The 23,675-nt window shown below is 43.4% G+C and overlaps 2 protein-coding genes and 1 non-coding gene across 3 annotated transcripts in view; all 3 read right to left on the bottom strand.

Annotated features, from left to right (window-relative positions):
- LOC120039319 (isoleucine--tRNA ligase, cytoplasmic-like) overlaps positions 1 to 16,384 on the bottom strand; it is a gene marked incomplete at its 3' end in the record, with an annotated part of 22,804 nt that extends 6,420 nt beyond the window's left edge. The window contains exons 1-7 of the mRNA XM_038984775.1: positions 16,330 to 16,384; positions 15,756 to 15,879; positions 15,311 to 15,467; positions 12,174 to 12,293; positions 8,496 to 8,578; positions 3,636 to 3,753; positions 503 to 650 (exon numbers count right to left, since the gene is read on the bottom strand). Coding sequence (XP_038840703.1) covers positions 503 to 650; positions 3,636 to 3,753; positions 8,496 to 8,578; positions 12,174 to 12,293; positions 15,311 to 15,467; positions 15,756 to 15,874 — 745 coding nt within the window. The remainder of the gene's footprint in view (positions 1 to 502; positions 651 to 3,635; positions 3,754 to 8,495; positions 8,579 to 12,173; positions 12,294 to 15,310; positions 15,468 to 15,755; positions 15,880 to 16,329) is intronic.
- A 3,184-nt stretch (positions 16,385 to 19,568) lies between these two features.
- LOC120039321 (60S ribosomal protein L29-like) lies at positions 19,569 to 23,410 on the bottom strand. Its single transcript, XM_038984776.1, has 4 exons — positions 23,329 to 23,410; positions 22,821 to 22,872; positions 22,525 to 22,589; positions 19,569 to 19,759 (listed from the first exon to the last, which is right to left on the bottom strand). Exons 2-4 carry the CDS (start codon positions 22,855 to 22,857, stop codon positions 19,652 to 19,654), a joined length of 210 nt encoding a protein of 69 aa, XP_038840704.1. The 5' UTR covers positions 22,858 to 22,872; positions 23,329 to 23,410; the 3' UTR covers positions 19,569 to 19,651.
- Positions 22,128 to 22,352, bottom strand: LOC120039322. The gene has a single exon (XR_005475370.1). It is a non-coding gene; the product is annotated as a small nucleolar RNA SNORA73 family (small nucleolar RNA).
- Positions 23,411 to 23,675: the final 265 nt, after the last annotated feature.

Genomic DNA, 23,675 nt, shown 5'->3' with positions numbered 1-23,675 from the left:
GGATCGAGAGAGCAGAGATGGAGGGATCGAGAGAGCAGAGATGGAGGGATCGAGAGAGCAGAGATGGAGGGATCGAGAGAGCAGAGATGGAGGGATCGAGAGAGCAGAGATGGAGGGATCGAGAGAGCAGAGATGGAGGGATCGAGAGAGCAGAGATGGAGGGATCGAGAGAGCAGAGATGGAGGGATCGAGAGAGCAGAGATGGAGGGATCGAGACAGCAGAGATGGAGGGATCGAGACAGCAGAGATGGAGGGATCGAGAGAGAGAGAACTAAATAATACACATATGTAAAAAATTTAAACGCAGAATAGAATAGATTCCATCTGGAAATGCATATATTCTGCTTTCAGACAACACACTAGGAGGAGAACAGGCTCAGTCGCAGCCATCAAGACGCAAGTCCCATGCTCAAGGGCACAACGTTAGAAGACGGTACCTGGGGTCTGTTGAATAATGTATATATTTATTTTTTTAAATCACACAAAAAAAATACTTTCTCACCTTTGACCTTGACATACTGCAACTCTGAGTTGACGCAGAGAGCCAGGTTGCTAGGCAGAGTCCAGGGGGTGGTTGTCCAAGCGATCAGACTCACGTTCTCATCCTCCAGAAGAGGGAAGTTCACTATCACTGATGGATCCTGCACATCCTGGAGACATGGTGACAACGGGGTGACAGGAAGACAACGGGGTGACGGGAAGACAACGGGGTGACGGGAAGACAACGGGGTGACAATGGGGTGACAGGAAGACAACGGGGTGACAGGAAGACAACGGGGTGACAGGAAGACAACGGGGTGACAATGGGGTGACAGGAAGACAACGGGGTGACAGGAAGACAACGGGGTGACAGGAAGACAACGGGGTGACAGGAAGACAACGGGGTGACAATGGGGTGACAGGAAGACAACGGGGTGACAGGAAGACAACGGGGTGACAGGAAGACAACGGGGTGACGGGAAGACAACGGGGTGACAGGAAGACAACGGGGTGACAGGAAGACAACGGGGTGACAGGAAGACAACGGGGTGACAGGAAGACAACGGGGTGACAGGAAGACAACGGGGTGACAGGAAGACAACGGGGTAACAGGAAGACAACGGGGTGACAGGAAGACAACGGGGTGACAGGAAGACAACGGGGTGACAGGAAGACAACGGGGTAACAGGAAGACAACGGGGTAACAGGAAGACAACGGGGTGACAGGAAGACAACGGGGTGACAGGAAGACAACGGGGTGACAGGAAGACAACGGGGTAACAGGAAGACAACGGGGTAACAGGAAGACAACGGGGTAACAGGAAGACAACGGGGTGACAGGAAGACAACGGGGTGACATGAAGACAACGGGGTGACATGAAGACAACGGGGTGACAGGAAGACAACGGGGTGAACAGGAAGACAACAGGAAGACAACAGGAAGACAACGGGGTAACAGGAAGACAACGGGGTAACAGGAAGACAACGGGGTAACAGGAAGACAACGGGGTAACAGGAAGACAACGGGGTAACAGGAAGACAACGGGGTAACAGGAAGACAACGGGGTAACAGGAAGACAACGGGGTAACAGGAAGACAACGGGGTAACAGGAAGACAACGGGGTAACAGGAAGACAACGGGGTAACAGGAAGACAACGGGGTAACAGGAAGACAACGGGGTAACAGGAAGACAACGGGGTGACAGGAAGACAACGGGGTAACAGGAAGACAACGGGGTAACAGGAAGACAACGGGGTAACAACGGGGTAACAGGAAGACAACGGGGTAACAGGAAGACAACGGGGTAACAGGAAGACAACGGGGTAACAGGAAGACAACGGGGTAACAGGAAGACAACGGGGTGACAGGAAGACAACGGGGTAACAGGAAGACAACGGGGTGACAGGAAGACAACGGGGTAACAGGAAGACAACGGGGTGACAACGGGGTGACAGGAAGACAACGGGGTGACAGGAAGACAACGGGGTGACAGGAAGACAACAGGAAGACAACGGGGTGACAGGAAGACAACGGGGTGACAGGAAGACAACGGGGTGACAGGATGACAACGGGGTAATAATCGTCATTGACCAACACAAAGACTGTTTAACACTGAAAATCAGATGACAATTACAACGGCATGACTAGGTTCTGACAGAAAACACTAATCCCAACAGTCCTCATGAGTCCTGGGCTACACCTCGACAGTCCTCATGAGTCCTGGGCTACACCTCGACAGTCCACATGAGTCCTGGGCTACACCTCGACAGTCTTCATGAGTCCAGGGCTACACCTCGACAGTCTTCATGAGTCCTGGGCTACACCTCGACAGTCTACATGAGTCCTGGGATACACCTCGACAGTCTACATGAGTCCTGGGCTACACCTCGACAGTCTTCATGAGTCCTGGGCTACACCTCGACAGTCTTCATGAGTCCTGGGCTACACCTCGACAGTCTTCATGAGTCCTGGGCTACACCTCGACAGTCTACATGAGTCCTGGGATACACCTCGACAGTCTACATGAGTCCTGGGATACACCTCGACAGTCTACATGAGTCCTGGGCTATACCTCGACAGTCTTCATGAGTCCTGGGCTACACCTCGACAGTCTACATGAGTCCTGGGCTACACCTCGACAGTCTTCATGAGTCCTGGGCTACACCTCGACAGTCCTCATGAGTCCTGGGCTACACCTCGACAGTCCTCATGAGTCCTGGGCTATACCTCGACAGTCTTCATGAGTCCAGGGCTATACCTCGACAGTCCTCATGAGTCCTGGGCTATACCTCGACAGTCCACATGAGTCCTGGGCTACACCTCGACAGTCTTCATGAGTCCTGGGCTACACCTCGACAGTCTTCATGAGTCCTGGGCTACACCTCGACAGTCCTCATGAGTCCTGGGCTACACCTCGACAGTCTTCATGAGTCCTGGGCTATACCTCGACAGTCTACATGAGTCCTGGGCTATACCTCGACAGTCTACATGAGTCCTGGGCTATACCTCGACAGTCTTCATGAGTCCTGGGCTATACCTTGACAGCCAAACACGCTAGTGGGTATATCGTGTAAAGCAGGGTTTTCCAACCCTGTTCCTGGAGAGCTACCCTCCTATAGGTTAACTCCAACCCTGTTCCTGGAGAGCTACCCTCCTATAGGTTAACTCCAACCCTGTTCCTGAAGAGCTACCCTCCTATAGGTTAACTCCAACCCTGTTCCTGGAGAGATACCCTCCTATAGGTTAACTCCAACCCTGTTCCTGGAGAGCTACCCTCCTATAGGTTAACTCCAACCCTGTTCCTGGAGAGCTACCCTCCTATAGGTTAACTCCAACCCTGTTCCTGGAGAGCTACCCTCCTATAGGTTAACTCCAACCCTGTTCCTGAAGAGCTACCCTCCTATAGGTTAACTCCAACCCTGTTCCTGGAGAGCTACCCTCCTATAGGTTAACTCCAACCCTGTTCCTGGAGAGCTACCCTCCTATAGGTTAACTCCAACCCTGTTCCTGGAGAGCTACCCTCCTATAGGTTAACTCCAACCCTATTCCTGAAGAGCTACCCTCCTATAGGTTTTAGCCTTGACTAACAGGGTTGGCGAGCCATGTTGTTCTAGTGTGTGTGTGTGTGTGTGTGTGTGTGTGTGTGTGTGTGTACCTTGTAGTTCTGGTTAGACTCGAAGTTGGACAGTGGCGTGTTACAGGCGGTAGAGAAGGGCATGACCTTCACCCCGCGGTACACCAGACCTTTATCATACAGCTGCCTGAACACCCACCTGGGGACAGGGACGGGGGACGGGGGGGCAGAGAGGAATAACAGTAAAAATAAACACTGTTGAAATGTTGTGAGGAGTAACACTGTAAAACATTGTTTCACTATTAAGCCAATATTTCACCCAAAACGTCACCGAGACATTTATAAAGTACAGTGTCTTCAAAAAAGTATTCAGACCCCTTGACTTTTCCCACATTTTGTTACGTTACAGCCTGAATTGAAAATGAATTCAATTTAGATTGTGTCACTGGTCCTACACACAATACACCATAATATCAAAGTGTAATTCTGGTTTTCAAAATGTTTACAAATCAATAAAAAATTTGAAAAGCTGTTTTGAGTCAGTAAGTATTCAACCCCTTTGTTATGGCGATGCCTAAATAACTGCAGGAGTAAAAATGTGCTCAACAAGTCACATAATAAGTTGCATGGACTCAAAATAGTGTTTAATATGATTTATGAATGACTACCTCATCTCTATCCCCCACAAATTATCTGTAAAGGTCCCTCAGTCGAGCAGAGAATTTCAAAAACACATTCATCCATAAAGACCAGGGAGGTTTTCCAATACCTCGCAAAGAAGGGCAGCTATTTCCCTTACTTAAGGGAATTGTTTCAAGGCTTCCCAGCCGAAACAGTTCAGAACAAGTTTGTGCAAATACATTGTGTGAAAGGGTTTTTCCCCCCGGCTGTTCGACAACAACAAGCTGAAGTTTGAGGCAGTAGTCTACGCCCGTTCGTCTGTGATTGGTCAACGGTAGGGATTCTTCAATAAGTCTTTTTTTTCACTGAAAAATACCGCACCATTCGTTAAAAATGTAAAATTGCACGACTAAGATCTCTTCGTCAAAAAAAAAAAAAACGTCAAAATGAATGACAGATTTTTTAGATTAATTCAAACTATTTTTGAGGTTCCCTGGTTCCTCCTCGTCGTTTCATCCAGGTCTTCCTGCAGCTCGTGTCAAAACAGTAGTTGCCCGTCAGACATAGTATCCAAGTGGACTTTCTCCGTCCCTAAATACTCTTCTTTAAAACATTTTCCTTGATGATCCTGTCGTTCTTCATCATCAGACACGATAATGTATCCAGCCATGGTCTCTAATTGTAACTAGCAGTTAAGGGAGCTTAGGAGGAACCGTAAGTTTTTATATCAACTTTGCCCTTAATATGTTTTTTTTTTTTTTTGCAACTGTCGAATTAGATAAAGGGTAACCTGAAGTGTGACTTCATATCTAAAATGGAAAGTTAAGTGAAATATGACATTCTGTTAAAGAAATCCCTTTAGGCAAACACTTAGGAAAAGCTTTATGCAACCCACTTAGAGATAAGACAAGATTAAAGGGGAAAAGATAAGGGGGGGGGATTAACTTATGGTGTTTTATGCAATCGGGCCCTGTCACTCATGGCTCTACTGTCCACAGCCACTATGACATCAAAGTATATGCAATCGAAAATCACATCAAAACAGTATCGTGCTTTTAAAACTCACCTCGCTGTGATTGGTCAAATTGAAGAAAAAAAAGGTTGAAAACTGAGTGTGAAAACATGGTAGTTGTTTATGTTGTTTCAAAGTAACGAAATAAACAGCGCTTTCTAATGTGATTCATTAAAAACATCCATATTAGAGCTTAAGCCCCACCCCCCCCAAAAAAAACTGAATTAAAATGATGATTGTGCCATTATACAATTATTTTTTATTTATTTAAACCTTTATTTAACTCAGTTAAGAACAAATAGGAACAGTGGGTTAACTGCCTTGTTCAGGGGCAGAATGACAGATTTGTACCTTGGGGATTCGAACTTGCAACCTTTCGGTTACTAGTCCAACGCTCTAACCACTAGGCTACCCTGCCGCACCAATACATAGCCTACTGCATATTACGCATTGGCAGATTTTTTTTTACTGATTTAAAAAAGTCTTTGGTACATAATTGGTCTAGCCTATACTCCAACATCAAACACATTCTAGTAATCGTCTTTGAGTGAGGACTGTATTGTTATGCGAAGTGGATGGACTGGTTACCTTATGGGAGAGAACGTGTAGCCCTAGGCCATGCTTTTGGTTCATTGATTGTGCATGACGGCTTACAGTTAGCCTACAATTATAGTGAAAATCCTACAGGCAAAACCCTACAGGAAACCCTGGTTCAGTCTGCTTTCCAACAGACACTGGGAGATGAATTTACCTTTCAACAGGACAATAACCTAAAACACAAGGCCAAATCTACACTGGAGTTGCTTACCATGAAGACAGTGAATGTTCCTGAGTGGCCGACTTGCAGTTTTGACTTAAATCTGCTTGAAAATCTATGACCTGAAAATGGTTGTCTAGCAATGATCAACAACCAATTTGACAGAGCTTGAAGAATTGTGAAAAAATCATGGGCAATCCTGGTGTGGAAAGCTCTTGGAGATTTACCCAGAAAGAATCACAGCTGTAATCGCTGCCAAAGGTTACTCTACAAAGTATTGACTCAGTGGTGTGAATACTTACAGTTGAAGTCAGAAGTTTACGTACACTTAGGTTGGAGTCATTAAAACTCGTTTTTCAACCACTCCACAAATGTCTTGTTAACAAACTATAGCTTTGGCAAGTCGGTTAGGACATCTACTTTGTGCATGACACAAGTAATTTTTCCAACAATTGTTTCCAGACAGATTATTTCACTTATAATTCACTATATCACAATTCCAGTGGGTCAGAAGTTTACATACACTAAGTTGACTGTGCCTTTAAACAGCTTGGAAAATTCCAGAAAATTATGACATGGCTCTAGAAGCTTCTGATAGGCTAATTTACATCATTTGAGTCAATTGGAGGTGTACCTGTGGATGTATTTCAAGGCCTACCTTCAAACTCAGTGCCTCTTCGCTTGACATCATGGGAAAATCAAAAGACCTCAGAAAAATGTTTGTAGACCTCCACAAGTCTGGTTTATCCTTGGGAGCAATTTCCAAATGCCTGAAGGTACCACGTTCATCTGTACCATCAATAGTACGCAAGTATAAACACCATGGGACCACGCAGCCGTCATACCGCTCAGGAAGGAGACGCGTTCTGTCTCCTAGAGATGAACGTACTTTGGTGTGAAAAGTGCAAATCAATCCCAGAGCAACAGCAAAGGACCTTGTGAAGATTCTGGAGGAAACAGGTACAAAAGTATCTATATCCACAGTAAAACGAGTCCTATATCGACATAACCTGAAAGGCCGCTCAGCAAGGAAGAAACCACTGCTCCAAAACCGCCTTAAAAAAGCCAGACTACGGTTTGTAACTGCACATGGGGACAAAGATTGTATTTTTTTGAGAAATGTCATCTGGTGTGATGAAGGAAATTATGTGGATATATTGAAGCAACATCTCAAGACATCAGTCAGGAAGTTAAAGCTTGATCGCAAATGGGTCTTCCAAATGGACAATGACCCCAAGCATACTTCCAAAGTTGTGGCAAAATGGCTTAAGGACAACAAAGTCAAGGTATTGGAGTGGCCATCACAAAGCCCTGACCTAAATCCTATAGAAAATGTGTGGGCAGAACTGAAAAAGCATGTGCGAGCAAGGAGGCCTACAAACCTGACTCAGTTACACCAGCTGTCAGGAGGAATGGGCCAAAATTCACCCAACTTATTGTGGGAAGCTTGTGGAAGGCTACCCGAAAAGTTTGACCCAAGTTAAACAATTTAAAGGCAATGCTACCAAATACTAAATTGAGTGCATGTAAACTTGACCCACTGGGAATGTGATGAAAGAAATAAAAGCTGAAATAAATCATTCTCTCTACTATTATTCTGACATTTCACATTCTTAAAATAAAGTGGTGATCCTAACTGACCTAAAACAGGAGATTTTTACTAGGATTAAATATCAGGAATTGTGAAAAACTGAGTTTAAATGTATTTGGCTAAGGTGTACGTAAACATCCAACTTCACCTGGATGTAAATGAGATATTTCTGTATTTCATTTTCAATAAATGTGCAAAAGAAATTCTAAGAACATGTTCTCACTTTGTCATTATGGGGTGTTGTGTGTAGATGGGTGAGAAATGTTGATTTAATCCATTTAATCCATTTTGAATTCAGGCTGTAACAACAAAATGTGGAATAAATCAAGGGGTATGAATACTTTCTGAAGGCTCTGGACAATGCAGTGTGCAAGGACATTATCTAAGACAAACGTGGTGCTCTGTAGCTCAGTTTGTAGAGCATGTTTGGGCCAACTTTTTGGCTCGAGGGTCACGTTGTTTTTGTTTTTTTAATTCAACGGTGTGCCGCACAGATTTCTTAGTGGCCGTTTGTCAAAAATATATATATATAAATATATATTATAATTTCTACAAACTCGGGCTGGAATGAACGGGCTCGTGGGTTGAACTGAACGGGCCAGGTAGAACGGGCTCGCGGGTCGGGTCGAACGGGCCCGCGGGTCGTGTCGAACGGGCCCGCGGGTCGTGTCGAACGGGCCCACGGGCCAGGTAGAACGGGCTCGCGGGTTGAACTGAACGGGCCAGGTAGAACGGGCTCGCGGGTCGGGTCGAACGGGCCCGCGGGTCGTGTCGAACGGGCCCGCGGGCCAGGTAGAACGGGCTCGCGGGCCATAGTTTGTCAACACGTTGTAGAGCGTGGCCCTTGCAACGCCAGGATAGTGGGTTTGATTACGCGCACGACGAAGGCAATGTGGATAAAAATCGTCTTGTAAATGGCATATATTACACTCCATTCTCTAACAACAGGATTCAACTCACCAGACCGTCTCCATGAACCAGGGGTACAGAGTCTTGTAGTCGTTCTTAAAGTCAATCCACCGTCCCATCCTGGTTACAGAGATCTGGCGGACAAAAACACAGACTGTCATGACTCCTGATGAATACAGCCCATTGGACAGACTAATAACAGTGACTCCTGATGAATACAGCCCCTTGGACAGACTGTAATAACAGTGACTCCTGATGAATACAGCCCCTTGGACAGACTGTAATAACAGTGACTCCTGATGAATACAGCCCCTTGGACAGACTGTCATGACTCCTGATGAATACAGCCCCTTGGACAGACTGTAATAACAGTGACTCCTGATGAATACAGCCCCTTGGACAGACTGTAATAACAGTGACTCCTGATGAATACAGCCCCTTGGACAGACTGTAATAACAGTGACTCCTGATGAATACAGCCCCTTGGACAGACTGTAATAACAGTGACTCCTGATGAATACAGCCCCTTGGACAGACTGTAATAACAGTGACTCCTGATGAATACAGCCCCTTGGACAGACTGTAATAACAGTGACTCCTGATGAATACAGCCCCTTGGACAGACTAATAACAGTGACTCCTGATGAATACGGCCCCTTGGACAGACTGTAATAACAGTGACTCCTGATGAATACAGCCCCTTGGACAGACTGTAATAACAGTGACTCCTGATGAATACAGCCCCTTGGACAGACTGTAATAACAGTGACTCCTGATGAATACAGCCCCTTGGACAGACTGTAATAACAGTGACTCCTGATGAATACAGCCCCTTGGACAGACTGTAATAACAGTGACTCCTGATGAATACAGCCCCTTGGACAGACTGTAATAACAGTGACTCCTGATGAATACAGCCCCTTGGACAGACTGTAATAACAGTGACTCATGATGAATACAGCCCCTTGGACAGACTGTAATAACAGTGACTCCTGATGAATACAGCCCCTTGGACAGACTAATAACAGTGACACCTGATGAATACAGCCCATTGGACAGACTAATAACAGTGACTCCTGATGAATACAGCCCCTTGGACAGACTAATAACAGTGACTCCTGATGAATACAGCCCCTTGGACAGACTAATAACAGTGACTCCTGATGAATACAGCCCCTTGGACAGACTAATAACAGTGACTCCTGATGAATACAGCCCCTTGGACAGACTAATAACAGTGACTCCTGATGAATACAGCCCCTTGGACAGACTGTAATAACAGTGACTCCTGATGAATACAGCCCCTTGGACAGACTGTCATAACAGTGACTCCTGATGAATACAGCCCCTTGGACAGACTAATAACAGTGACTCCTGATGAATACAGCCCCTTGGACAGACTAATAACAGTGACTCCTGATGAATACAGCCCCTTGGACAGACTAATAACAGTGACTCCTGATGAATACAGCCCCTTGGACAGACTGTAATAACAGTGACTCCTGATGAATACAGCCCCTTGGACAGACTAATAACAGTGACTCCTGATGAATACAGCCCCTTGGACAGACTAATAACAGTGACTCCTGATGAATACAGCCCCTTGGACAGACTAATAACAGTGTGCACTAAACCGGAGCATAATGTTATCAGCAGTAATCAAAACTGTATTGGGACTGAACAACTATTGTGAAATACAATTACGGAACACTTGAGGAATATCTCAAATGCAAATAATCAGGATTCAAGTGTAATTACATAGTGTACCAGCCCTATATAATTACAGTGTAATTACATAGTGTACCAGCCCTATATAATTACAGTGTAATTACATAGTGCACCAGCCCTATATAATTACAGTGTAATTACATAGTGCACCAGCCCTATATAATTACAGTGTAATTACATAGTGCACCAGCCCTATATAATTACAGTGTAATTACATAGTGCACCAGCCCTATATAATTACAGTGTAATTACATAGTGCACCAGCCCTATATAATTACAGTGTAATTACATAGTGTACCAGCCCTATATAATTACAGTGTAATTACATAGTGTACCAGCCCTATATAATTACAGTGTAATTACATAGTGTACCAGCCCTATATAATTACAGTGTAATTACATAGTGCACCAGCCCTATATAATTACAGTGTAATTACATAGTGCACCAGCCCTATATAATTACAGTGTAATTACATAGTGCACCAGCCCTATATAATTACAGTGTAATTACATAGTGCACCAGCCCTATATAATTACAGTGTAATTACATAGTGCACCAGCCCTATATAATTACAGTGTAATTACATAGTGCACCAGCCCTATATAATTACAGTGTAATTACATAGTGCACCAGCCCTATATAATTACAGTGTAATTACATAGTGCACCAGCCCTATATAATTACAGTGTAATTACATAGTGTACCAGCCCTATATAATTACAGTGTAATTACATAGTGTACCAGCCCTATATAATTACAGTGTAATTACATAGTGTACCAGCCCTATATAATTACAGTGTAATTACATAGTGCACCAGCCCTATATAATTACAGTGTAATTACATAGTGTACCAGCCCTATATAATTACAGTGTAATTACATAGTGTACCAGCCCTATATAATTACAGTGTAATTACATAGTGCACCAGCCCTATATAATTACAGTGTAATTACATAGTGCACCAGCCCTATATAATTACAGTGTAATTACATAGTGCACCAGCCCTATATAATTACAGTGTAATTACATAGTGTACCAGCCCTATATAATTAGTGTAATTACATAGTGCACCAGCCCTATATAATTAGTGTAATTACATAGTGCACCAGCCCTATATAATTAGTGTAATTACATAGTGCACCAGCCCTATATAATTACAGTGTAATTACATAGTGTACCAGCCCTATATAATTACAGTGTAATTACATAGTGTACCAGCCCTATATAATTACAGTGTAATTACATAGTGTACCAGCCCTATATAATTACAGTGTAATTACATAGTGTACCAGCCCTATATAATTACAGTGTAATTACATAGTGCACCAGCCCTATATAACTACAGTGTAATTACATAGTGTACCAGCCCTATATAATTACATAGTGCACCAGCCCTATATAATTACAGTGTAATTACATAGTGCACCAGCCCTATATAATTACAGTGTAATTACATAGTGCACCAGCCCTATATAATTACAGTGTAATTACATAGTGCACCAGCCCTATATAATTACAGTGTAATTACATAGTGCACCAGCCCTATATAATTACAGTGTAATTACATAGTGTACCAGCCCTATATAATTACAGTGTAATTACATAGTGCACCAGCCCTATATAATTACAGTGTAATTACATAGTGCACCAGCCCTATATAATTACAGTGTAATTACATAGTGCACCAGCCCTATATAATTACAGTGTAATTACATAGTGCACCAGCCCTATATAATTACAGTGTAATTACATAGTGCACCAGCCCTATATAATTACAGTGTAATTACATAGTGTACCAGCCCTATATAATTACAGTGTAATTACATAGTGTACCAGCCCTATATAATTACAGTGTAATTACATAGTGTACCAGCCCTATATAATTACAGTGTAATTACATAGTGTACCAGCCCTATATAATTACAGTGTAATTACATAGTGTACCAGCCCTATATAATTACAGTGTAATTATATAGTATTTGTATGGTTGTTTGCGCACCTCCCATTCGTTAGCGTATCTCATGACGATCATCCTGCATTGCCTGTTGTACTCAGCAATCCCCATCTTGGCCACATCGGCCGGTCCCTTGATGTCCAGGGTCTTATCAATCTCATACTCCTGTAATTGTACAGAAACACAGAGGGAGCATTAGGGGGTTTATCAATCTGTAATGGTATAGAAACACAGAGGGAGCATTATGGGTAAATTGGCTGTTTTACAAACGGTAGGCTACCACATGGGACTTCATAAAAGTGTATTGCGGGCCGACACTGCCTAGACTGCTATTCTATGAGGATTGGAGAGCAGCAATTGTTTTGGTCTTGCCAAGTGCAGCATATCAGCCAGGACCGAGTCTGATCAGCGGTGATTAGTCTATAAACTATTATTTACTAGCAAGCAATGAAAATGTGCAATGTATAAAAGAAAGTCCACAAATCAACAACAAAAAATTACAAAAACGCCATATCACTCTACACCGCCACTCATCTAGCGGTTAGCTCCTCCAACATCACTTTACACCCCCACTCATCTAGCGGTTAGCTCCACTCTACACCCCCACTCATCTAGCAGTTAGCTCCACTCTACACCCCCACTCATCTAGCAGTTAGCTCCACTCTACACCCCCACTCATCTAGCAGTTAGCTCCACTCTACACCCCCACTCATCTAGCAGTTAGCTCCACTCTACACCCCCACTCATCTAGCAGTTAGCTCCACTCTACACCCCCACTCATCTAGCAGTTAACTCCACTCTACACCCCCACTCATCTAGCAGTTAGCTCCACTCTACACCCCCACTCATCTAGCGGTTAGCTCCACTCTACACCCCCACTCATCTAGCGGTTAGCTCCTCCAGCATCACTCTACACCCCCACTCATCTAGCGGTTAGCTCCTCCAGCATCACTACACCCCCACTCATCTAGCAGTTAGCTCCACTCTACACCCCCACTCATCTAGCGGTTAGCTCCTCCAGCATCACTCTACACCCCCACTCATCTAGCGGTTAGCTCCTCCAGCATCACTCTACACCCCCACTCATCTAGCGGTTAGCTCCTCCAGCATCACTCTACACCGCCACTCATCTAGCGGTTAGCTCCTCCAGCATCACTCTACACCCCCACTCATCTAGCGGTTAGCTCCTCCAGCATCACTCTACACCCCCACTCATCTAGCAGTTAGCTCCACTCTACACCCCCACTCATCTAGCGGTTAGCTCCTCCAGCATCACTCTACACCCCCACTCATCTAGCAGTTAGCTCCACTCTACACCCCCACTCATCTAGCGGTTAGCTCCTCCAACATCACTCTACACCCCCACTCATCTAGCGGTTAGCTCCACTCTACACCCCCACTCATCTAGCGGTTATCTCCTCCAGCATCACTCTACACCGCCACTCATCTAGCGGTTAGCTCCTCCAGCATCACTCTACACCCCCACTCATCTAGCGGTTAGCTCCTCCAGCATCACTACACCCCCACTCATCTAGCGGTTAGCTCCTCCAACATCACTCTACACCCCCACTCATCTAGCGGTTAGCTCCTCCAACATCACTCTACACCCCCACTCATCTAGCAGTTAGCTCCACTCTACACCCCCACTCATCTAGCGGTTAGCTCCTCCAGCATCACTCTACACCCCCACTCATCTAGCGGTTAGCTCCTCCAGCATCACTCTACACCCCCACTCATCTAGCGGTTAGCTCCTCCAGCATCACTACACCCCCACTCATCTAGCGGTTAGCTCCTCCAACATCACTCTACACCCCCACTCATCTAGCAGTTAGCTCCACTCTACACCCCCACTCATCTAGCGGTTAGCTCCTCCAGCATCACTCTACACCCCCACTCATCTAGCGGTTAAATCCTCCAGCATCACTCTACACCCCCACTCATCTAGCGGTTAGCTCCTCCAGCATCACTCTACACCCCCACTCATCTAGCGGTTAGCTCCTCCAACATCACTCTACACCCCCACTCATCTAGCAGTTAGCTCCACTCTACACCCCCACTCATCTAGCGGTTAGCTCCTCCAGCATCACTCTACACCCCCACTCATCTAGCGGTTATCTCCTCCAGCATCACTCTACACCGCCACTCATCTAGCGGTTAAATCCTCCAGCATCACTCTACACCCCCACTCATCTAGCAGTTAGCTCCACTCTACACCCCCACTCATCTAGCGGTTAGCTCCACTCTACACCCCCACTCATCTAGCAGTTAGCTCCACTCTACACCCCCACTCATCTAGCGGTTAGCTCCTCCAGCATCACTCTACACCCCCACTCATCTAGCGGTTAGCTCCTCCAGCATCACTCTACACCCCCACTCATCTAGCGGTTAGCTCCTCCAGCATCACTCTACACCGCCACTCATCTAGCGGGTTAGCTCCTCCAGCATCACTACACCCCCACTCATCTAGCGGTTAGCTCCTCCAACATCACTCTACACCCCCACTCATCTAGCAGTTAGCTCCTCCAGCATCACTCTACACCCCCACTCATCTAGCAGTTAGCTCCACTCTACACCCCCACTCATCTAGCGGTTAGCTCCTCCAGCATCACTCTACACCCCCACTCATCTAGCGGTTAGCTCCTCCAGCATCACTCTACACCCCCACTCATCTAGCGGTTAGCTCCAACATCACTCTACACCCCCACTCATCTAGCGGTTAGTTCCTCCAGCATCAAAGGACCGTTGGAAAGAGGAAATGTAGAAAGGTAAATAGTAATCATTCGTAAACACTCCCGATTTTTTATATTTTTTACCTTCATTTAACTTGGCAAGTCAGTTAAGAACAAATTCTTATTTACAATGACGGCCTAGGAACAGTGGGTTAACTGCCTTGTTCGGGGAACGACAGATTTGTACCTTGTCAGCTCGGGGATTCGAAATTGCAACCTTTCGGTTACTAGTCCAACGCTCTAACCACTAGGCTACGCTGCCACCCGAATATTAGGTCAAGTTTATCTACATGAAAATAAAGTTAACAAAACTTATGAATGCAGGGCTATTTCAACGGTTTTGATGGTTATTTTATTTTCATGACGGTCTTCATCTATAACCGTCAGTTACACGGTTATTCAATTACCGTCACAGCCCTAGCGACAAGTACAGTATCCCAAAGACATTCTTACCACAGGCAGGCCGTGACAGTCCCAGCCGAACCGGCGGTCCACGTGGAACCCGCTCTGGTGGGCGAAGCGAGTCACGATGTCTTTGATGGTCCCTGCCAGGATGTGACCGTAGTGGGGGAGACCTGTGGCGAACGGAGGCCCGTCATAGAACGTGTACCTGGAGAAGAGTTTACACATCATTCATAAAACAGATTCATCTTCTTTTTTTTGTGTACTTACATATCGGGCTTAGTGATGTGTGGTTTCATGCACTCACTGCCCTACTATTCTGCATGTGTAAAAAGTTCACCTGTAGACAGACTTTATGTTAATAAGCTTAATCTTTGACTAAACAATGGTTAGAGGAATTCTGTCTACAATACTCCTTCGATGTGGAAACTGTCTGTTACTGTTTGACAGTCAGGAATGACTCGACTGGTCCAGGTGGCATGGTCCTTGTACTTACTTGGGCCTGTTCTTGGACTGTTTGAGACACTCCTGGAAGCAGTCCTTGTCCTTCCACAGCTGCAGGATCCTCTTTTCCTCAGAAGGGAAGTGGATGGATTCAGGAACCGGCTCCACCATGATCACTGAGTGATAGAAACACATCATAGTTAGTTGACTATTGGAGGGAAAGTGAATGGCAACCAATGATGATGTTACACAACAGCTCAACATTCTATAAATTCAAAACAAACATAACGTTAGCTAACTAGCACGCAGCAATTATCCTTTCAGTAACGTTAGTTGGTTTCATATGCATGTTGGCTAATTCAGTTAACTGGGTTTATAACTGGCTAGTATCGATGTTGAATAAATCTAGTTATAAATTACGAACGAATGCATGCTAGTAACGACGTATCCTTGCTGTGCACATGCAAGTGGGCTGGTTAGCTTAGCCGGCTAGCTCGCTAAGTACTTTCGACTACTCCGTGACACTGTACCCTCACGTTAGCATTCATATGGATGCATATTGCATCAACGGTAGGTAAATATAGTTTAATTGTACAATATTTAAATTCCCATTCAAGTAAACTCACATGTCTTTCTTTCCCCGGCTACCAACTTAGACGAACTGATGCAATCAGAGGGGAAGCGGAAATGATGCATCACACCGACAGTAGCTGTGTTCGAATACACCCACTAGAATAGATTTATTCCTAATTTCCCTTTTTTGTTACAATTTGTTATAGATGTAGATCATCAGTTGATTTCCCTGAATTTACAAGCTACTAAAAAATCAAAAGGTGTTCGAGGATATTGGTAATTAAACAATACACTTCTTTAAGATACTGCTCTCATTGAAAACATCAAATCATTAGCTAAAGATATTTTTGCAAGAAAAGACTTGGGTCATGGAAGTAGATGGGAATTTTTCAAATATAAAGTCAGAGTGGTAGCCATTAAACGCGCCAAAGAGCTGAAGCAATTAAAGAACCATAAAGAAAAGGAGATGATGAGCAAGCTTGACAGTTTTCTAAAGAAAGATAATCTATCTGAAGAAGAGGAGTCTGTATTCAAGTCTTTACAACTAGAATTAGAACAGCTTTACACAGATCTGGCAACGGGTGCCTTTGTAAGGTCAAGAGCAAAATGGATGGATTGAAGAGGGGGAAAGAAACACTAGTTTCTCTTTTCAAGTGCAAAAAAGTAACTACAAAAGAAAATCTATAACTGCACTCAAAATGAACGATGTTTTATGCAAAGATCCCAAATCATACAATGTGATTTTCTGGATTTTTGTTTTAGATTCCGTCTCTCACAGTTGAAGTGTACCTATGATAAAAATGACAGACCTCTACATGCTTTGTAAGTAGAAAAACCTGCAAAATCGGCAGTATATCAAATACTTGTTCTCCTCACTGTATGTGTTTGACATGAAAGATATATGTTACTATTGCAATGATAACAAGACCACTGAAATGATTGTGATTTTTTTTATTCTTGCTGCCAAATACTTCATACACAAACAAAAATTCCAAAATTCTATACCAAAATTACTTTTTTTTTATTGAATGTAACTATTTTATTAAAACATTAACCCTAGTGAACAATAACAATAATACAATTTTCCTAAATCATTACAATAATACTTTTTCAGAGTGATTACAATTGCACTAGAATAGTTTATTTTCTTATATTTTTTGTTTGTTCCAGTATTTTCTCATTAATACCTGCGTTCTGTTTTGTATGATGTAAGAATGTAAATTGTTGATCTGTATTTGAATTTAAAGTTAGTATGCCAAAAGTTCCCGGATGTCGTACTAAATTCGCCAAAATATGAAGTATACACGCAGAGGACAGTATTTCCGTACTTTAGTGCCCATAATGCAATTCTTCAGGAAATGGGCGTGGCTTCACATCGTTTCCAGATTTGAAGAAAATGGCGGAAAATATCCAGCCGAAGTACGAGAGCGGATACAAATTCATTACTTTAACTAATTATGACAAATGTTAAGCAATGTAATAAACTCATAACTTTTCAAATAACTTACCTGACACGTTATGTTGGCTGATAAGGTTAGCTACGCTGTCCTTACAAACCACATAGCATTACAGCAGTATCTACCGGTAACGTTATGTTGTTAGCTAGCTACCTAACGTGAGTTGGCTACTTGTACATCAAACTTGCCAGTATATTAACTATAGGCTATCTTACTAACTACCCAACTAAGCTAAATGGTATAGTCGGGTGCTTTATAAATTCGCTCTGGCTATCTCCTCCGATTTCAGAGCACTCTTGTCTGAGTACCAGAGACAGTAATGAATTTACGAGCGCTCAATCCGGTTGAATATGGCCGGTGTCAGTTATCCTCTGTAAAAAAGCATAATTAAATTGTTGCCAGCAGCAGTTACAGCCACCAACGCTATGAGTAACATGAAAACTGCCTAACCAGCTCTGCTAGGGCAAGTAAAATGGTCAGAGTGGTCTCATTTGTGTCTGGAAGCAGCTAGCAAGCTAGCCAACGTTAGCTTGGGTGCTTGACTGCCATTGTAAGGTCAGAACGCTCAAATCAACCCTACTCCTCGGCCGGAGCATCCAGTCTGTGTCCAAGAGCGAAACCATCTGAATTTACAAACGGACAATCTGACACTCCAGATTGAATTTAAGAACACACCGGAAGTCTTAAAATGTCTGAACTAGTCATTTGTTAAGCTAACTAACTAGCAAGAGTATCAACTTCCGGTAGACAGGCGAAGAGCAAGTACACTCAACTGAAAGGATACGGTTCATTTACAGTATACTAAAATGAACTAATAGTATGTAGTAAACAGTATGTGAGTATGGGTATTCGAACACATCTAGTGTCTCTCCCCACACAAGGCATTTCTGTGGAACAACAAAGATATTGTTAAAAACAAGTGTGTGACAACAGTGGTACTATACAGAGAAAATAGGTTTGGAATAGAGAAGTCCTGTCATCTTTTCCTTGTATATTGTAACACTGTCTTAACATTTAGGCCTAGACATTGTAAACATCCCCTCTAGTCAGTTTAGCCAATAGCCAGGGTCTGGTGGTCAGTCTGTGACACCAGTCCTGTTGATGGTACCCCATTTAGTGTCAACACAATAGACACCAGTCCTGTTGATGGTACCCCGTTTAGTGTCAACACAATAGACACCAGTCCTGTGACAAGACTCATAATCCACAGTTCGTCTGCTACCCCATGACCCTCCTAGCCAGCTTCTAGCCCCATGACCCTCCTAGCTAGCATCTCACACTCCACAATTCATCCCAATCCATGTTATCCTTCTGCAAATAAACTTTGGACATTCCTTTAAAAAGGTGCAATCTGCAGTTCAAAGCGTTCACCCACCCGGCTGGATGGACAGAGCTATGGCTGTATGGAATGACCATTCATGGTATTCAAATTATAACATGAACCATGTTTTGAAACTATAGTGTTTGTTTACAATTACATTGTTTACAATCGATTAAAACATTTTTGGGGTTCTGATGGGGGTACGATAGTTGAACCACTCTCAGATATTTAAGGTCTATTCTTCAAGAATCAATGGCTATATATATATATATATATCATGAATTTAAAGTCCAATCACAGATTGACCCTTTAAAAGACTGGTGCCAATGTATAGCTCTGGTCATCTCCATGTCCAAGCTGAAGGATGCCATAGTGCTGTTGGAAACGACAGCCATGGTGAGGTAGGAGAGCTAGGACAATTGGCTATTTTAGGAAATATAACATGAACAGTCAACCCTGTAATATTAAAAGGGATAGATCAGTAAATTAGGTTATATTGTAAAACGTCCAATCCTTTTTTTTTTTTAAACAAAGCATAGCTTTATTGTGATGGTAACAAAGTCAATGGGACGTGGAGATGCAGAGTAGCCACGCAGTCTAAGGGGCTGCATCAGCGATCTTCTTGGCCGCTGCGTTGGCTGTCTTCTGACCCTTCTTGTTGTGCTTCTTGGCAAAACGCATGTTCTTCATGAATTTAGGGTCAACCTGGGGGGAGAGAGTGATAAAGATAGAGAGGTGGAGAGAGAGAGGTAAGGAGGGAGGGAGAGAGGTAAAGAGGGAGGGAGAGAGAGAGGTAAGGAGGGAGAGAGAGAGGTAAGGAGGGAGGTAAGGAGGGAGGGAGAGAGGTAAGGAGGGAGGGAGAGAGGTAAGGAGGGAGGGAGAGAGATGTAAGGAGGGAGGGAGAGAGATGTAAGGAGGGAGGGAGAGAGATGTAAGGAGGGAGGAAGAGAGGTAAAGAGAGTGAGTAAGTTAGATAAACTCTTCATATAGAAACAATACTGACAGTTAATTCAATAAAGTATAAATCTGAAGCGTAAGAAAACAGGAAGGGTTGGTAGAGCGCACATGAGGAACATCACATCCTCATGTGTAAACATGTGACCAGGATCCCTTGAAAAAGACCCTGCAGCAGAAAGGTTGAGTGCCAGTTGATATGGAGTTCCAATATATTTTTATTAATGAAAAAGCGTGATTCTTGCACGGGCCCCATATCCTCCTTCACTAAGCATCTCACCCACACCTCCAGTACATCATCCCTCCATTCAATAAACAAAAGCGTAAAAAGAAAAACAGGTCACGTTAGCTGAATTTCAGACCATGTGGACAAGCATGAATTGTTTTAACACGAAATGTCACAAATCTTGTTACTCCCCAATTCTAAGGAGTCAATGTGAATTAGTTCAGAGCTGTATGACCAATCAAATCAATCTATTTACGAAACAAATGTCCAAAATTATAACATGGCCAACCAATGGTCTGAAATTATAAGATGGCCAACCAATGGTCTGAAATTATAATATGGCCAACCAAATGTCTGAAATTATAATATGGCCAACCAATGGTCTGAAATTATAATATGGCCAACCAATGGTCTGAAATTATAAGATGGCCAACCAAATGTCTGAAATTATAAGATGGCCAACCAAATGTCTGAAATTATAAGATGGCCAACCAAATGTCTGAAATTATAATATGGCCAACCAAATGTCTGAAATTATAATATGGCCAACCAAATGTCTGAAATTATAATATGGCCAACCAAATGTCTGAAATTATAATATGGCCAACCAAATGTCTGAAATTATAATATGGCCAACCAAATGTCTGAAATTATAATATGGCCAACCAAATGTCTGAAATTATAATATGGCCAACCAAATGTCTGAAATTATAATATGGCCAACCAAATGTCTGAAATTATAATATGGCCAACCAAATGTCTGAAATTATAATATGGCCAACCAAATGTCTGAAATTATAATATGGCCAACCAAATGTCTGAAATTATAATATGGCCAACCAAATGTCTGAAATTATATGGCCAAACAAATGTTCGAAATTATATGGCCAAACAAATGTTCGAAATTATATGGCCAAACAAATGTCTGAAATTATAATATGGCCAACCAAATGCCTGAAATTACTTGCAGAAACGTATTTAAATGAATTACAGTAGGCTGAATTATTATGGTGGATGGAACTGAGCAGGAAGCCTACTGTTTGAAGTGATTTGTTTGACAATTAGAGGGGGTCCCTCCCACTTGTTTTGGGGGTCCAGGGTCACCCCCTAGATCATTTTTTATGTAGAACAGAGAAGCTCAGTTCTGGTGACTTTAAAAAATATAAATTTTACCCCAAAATGAATGAAAATAAAATTACACTGACAAAATAGAATCATTTCCTAAATTATTTTAAAAATACTGGACCATGCATCTAGCCTATGGTCTATATTACCATCTATGCTATTAGCAATAAGCATTATCACGTGTAGCCCAAAAGATGCAGCGTAGCGACTATAAATAAATAGGCGGAAGCATGGGGTTATACCCATCTGCAGTTTCCCTATTGGGCCAAAGATGGGATCCGTAAACTAGTTAGCATCCTATTAGCAGAAATGCTTCGCATTTCGATATTGCCTATAGGGAACAAAATTGCTGCGACAATGGCTGGCAAGCGAGCTGCGTCACATCCGTCTAAAAAAAAAAATGTGGGACTGCGGTTTGTGACCAGTTCTTGCGGGAGTCGTACAGAAAGCCGGCGCGAGCAGTATGAAAAGCTGTAGGTGCGGGTGGTGATGAATAAAATCAGCCCAGCGGAGACTTCTACCGCCCAGTCTGATCATGAGTACATGAATACAGTATAAACCAGAGAGACACGTCCATACATACGGATGTATTTAGACAGGCTAATTCTAATCTTATTATTTATTTACCTTTATTTAACTAGGCAAGTCAGTTAAATCTTTGGCAGATGAGATCAGCGCTTTTGCCAACAATTGAGCAAAATATCAATTGGGCCGTCTGTGTAAATGAAGCATGAAGACGGGAGAGTAGCACCTGTGAGTAAGTCTAAAAGCTGTGCCATGCATGGTTTAGCCCCCCAGTCATGGCCCAAGGAGCTCTGGGAAGATGTAGGAATATACAGAACGCCGTCCTCACCAGCCCGAGGGCCGGGGACAAAGCTTGCTCTACGATGTCGTGGAACGGGACTGTACGTCACAGCACTGTGAAGTACTACGCTCCCATACGCCACAAGGACAGAGCCATGCGAGAGCAACCTCACAGGATGTCCACATCGGAATTAGGGCCCCTTCATTTTGTTACATTTATATTATTGAGGCAAAGGCACCTACATCTGATTTACATAAACATCCAGGTGTGAATGACAATGCCCTTGATCTAAACGTGGCAACTTTACAAACTGCATACAAATCGTAAAGGTCTATAGGCCAGCAGATCAATAATAAATACCCCTTTCATGGACTCGTAACGGTCTGGTCTGGGCTTCTTGATCCCATTCCTGTGGGCCTTACGGGCTGTGGACAGACAGGAGAGACTTGTCAACACGTTTATGGAAACAATGACCTCAAAATGAAAACAGGATTCAGGCTACTCCTGCAGAGCTCTAGTCAACTTATTTCGAAAACGGACACAAACAACCGGGTAGGCTGCTGCTACTCCTGTAATGCCAACTACCTAGTTAGCTAGGCACCATCCCTTGTATCTAGCTAACGAACTTAATTTCCGAACCATTCATTTCTACTCACACTGGTTGTGGGTGGTGTGATTCTTTGACTTTGCCATTTCTGTTCTGTGGATCTGTTGACGGAAGAGAACAGAAATTTGTTTAATTTCAGAACTGACCAAAAAACCCACGCTGGAACATGTCCGCTACACTTACTACTTATACGATGCCGACTGGCTAGCTAGCAACAAGCCGTAGGGGTTTGCAACGCTGTAAACATTGACATTGTCGCCTTGTACGTGCTGAAAACTTTGAGATACAGTTCCGACAGTATTATCCAAAACATTTGACACCTTTTCAATTTGGTGGAGTGTTTTCCTAGCAAGAATAGCTAACGGGTAGAAAGGGACACCCGACCTAGTTATGTAGTTTTACTCATCCAAGCGGGAACAAATTTAGCAAATATAAAGATGCCTGTGTGGTTCGTGATATTTTCCACTATAAACACACATTCATGGCTTATATGAATCTAAAATCACAGGAGGATTGATGCAGATTTACATGTTAGACTCAGGAGTGAAATTCGTTACCTGCCACACGTAAGAGACGACAACCGGAAGAGAAAGAACTAAACCGAACGAACCCAAATATGAACCATCGAATCAGGAGCGGAGACAGGAAACGACGACAAGACGTTGAATGGGTGACACTGCCGCCTAGCGCCGTCTACAAGACATTACACCGTCAACATTTCCAGCCAGGAGGTGTCACTGTCAGTCCACATGATTTTCTACCACCATGAACAACAAAGGTAAGGATAATACTACCGTGTGTTTAATATGTAAGAACAACAGGATAAATTCATGTTAGGAATTACTTATTCTCGTTATCTGCCAGACCTGACCTCAAAATGTGACATTCAGAGTTTTAAAATAAT

Source organism: Salvelinus namaycush, unplaced genomic scaffold (genome assembly GCF_016432855.1).
Source record: "Salvelinus namaycush isolate Seneca unplaced genomic scaffold, SaNama_1.0 Scaffold2645, whole genome shotgun sequence".
Taxonomy (NCBI): Eukaryota; Metazoa; Chordata; class Actinopteri; order Salmoniformes; family Salmonidae; genus Salvelinus; species Salvelinus namaycush.
Note: the sequence above shows the minus strand (reverse complement) of the source record. Positions and strands in the feature narration are given on the sequence as shown.

Bases quoted from the DNA above. Each gene is read 5' to 3' on its own strand.
- LOC120039321 (XM_038984776.1), bottom strand. From the start codon at position 22,857: ATGGCAAAGTCAAAGAATCACACCACCCACAACCAGT. The intron at 22,590-22,820 runs GTGAGTAGAAAT...GTCTGTCCACAG, and splicing joins TCACACCACCCACAACCAGT to CCCGTAAGGCCCACAGGAAT. The intron at 19,760-22,524 runs GTATTTATTATT...CTCTCCCCCCAG, and splicing joins GTTACGAGTCCATGAAAGGG to GTTGACCCTAAATTCATGAA.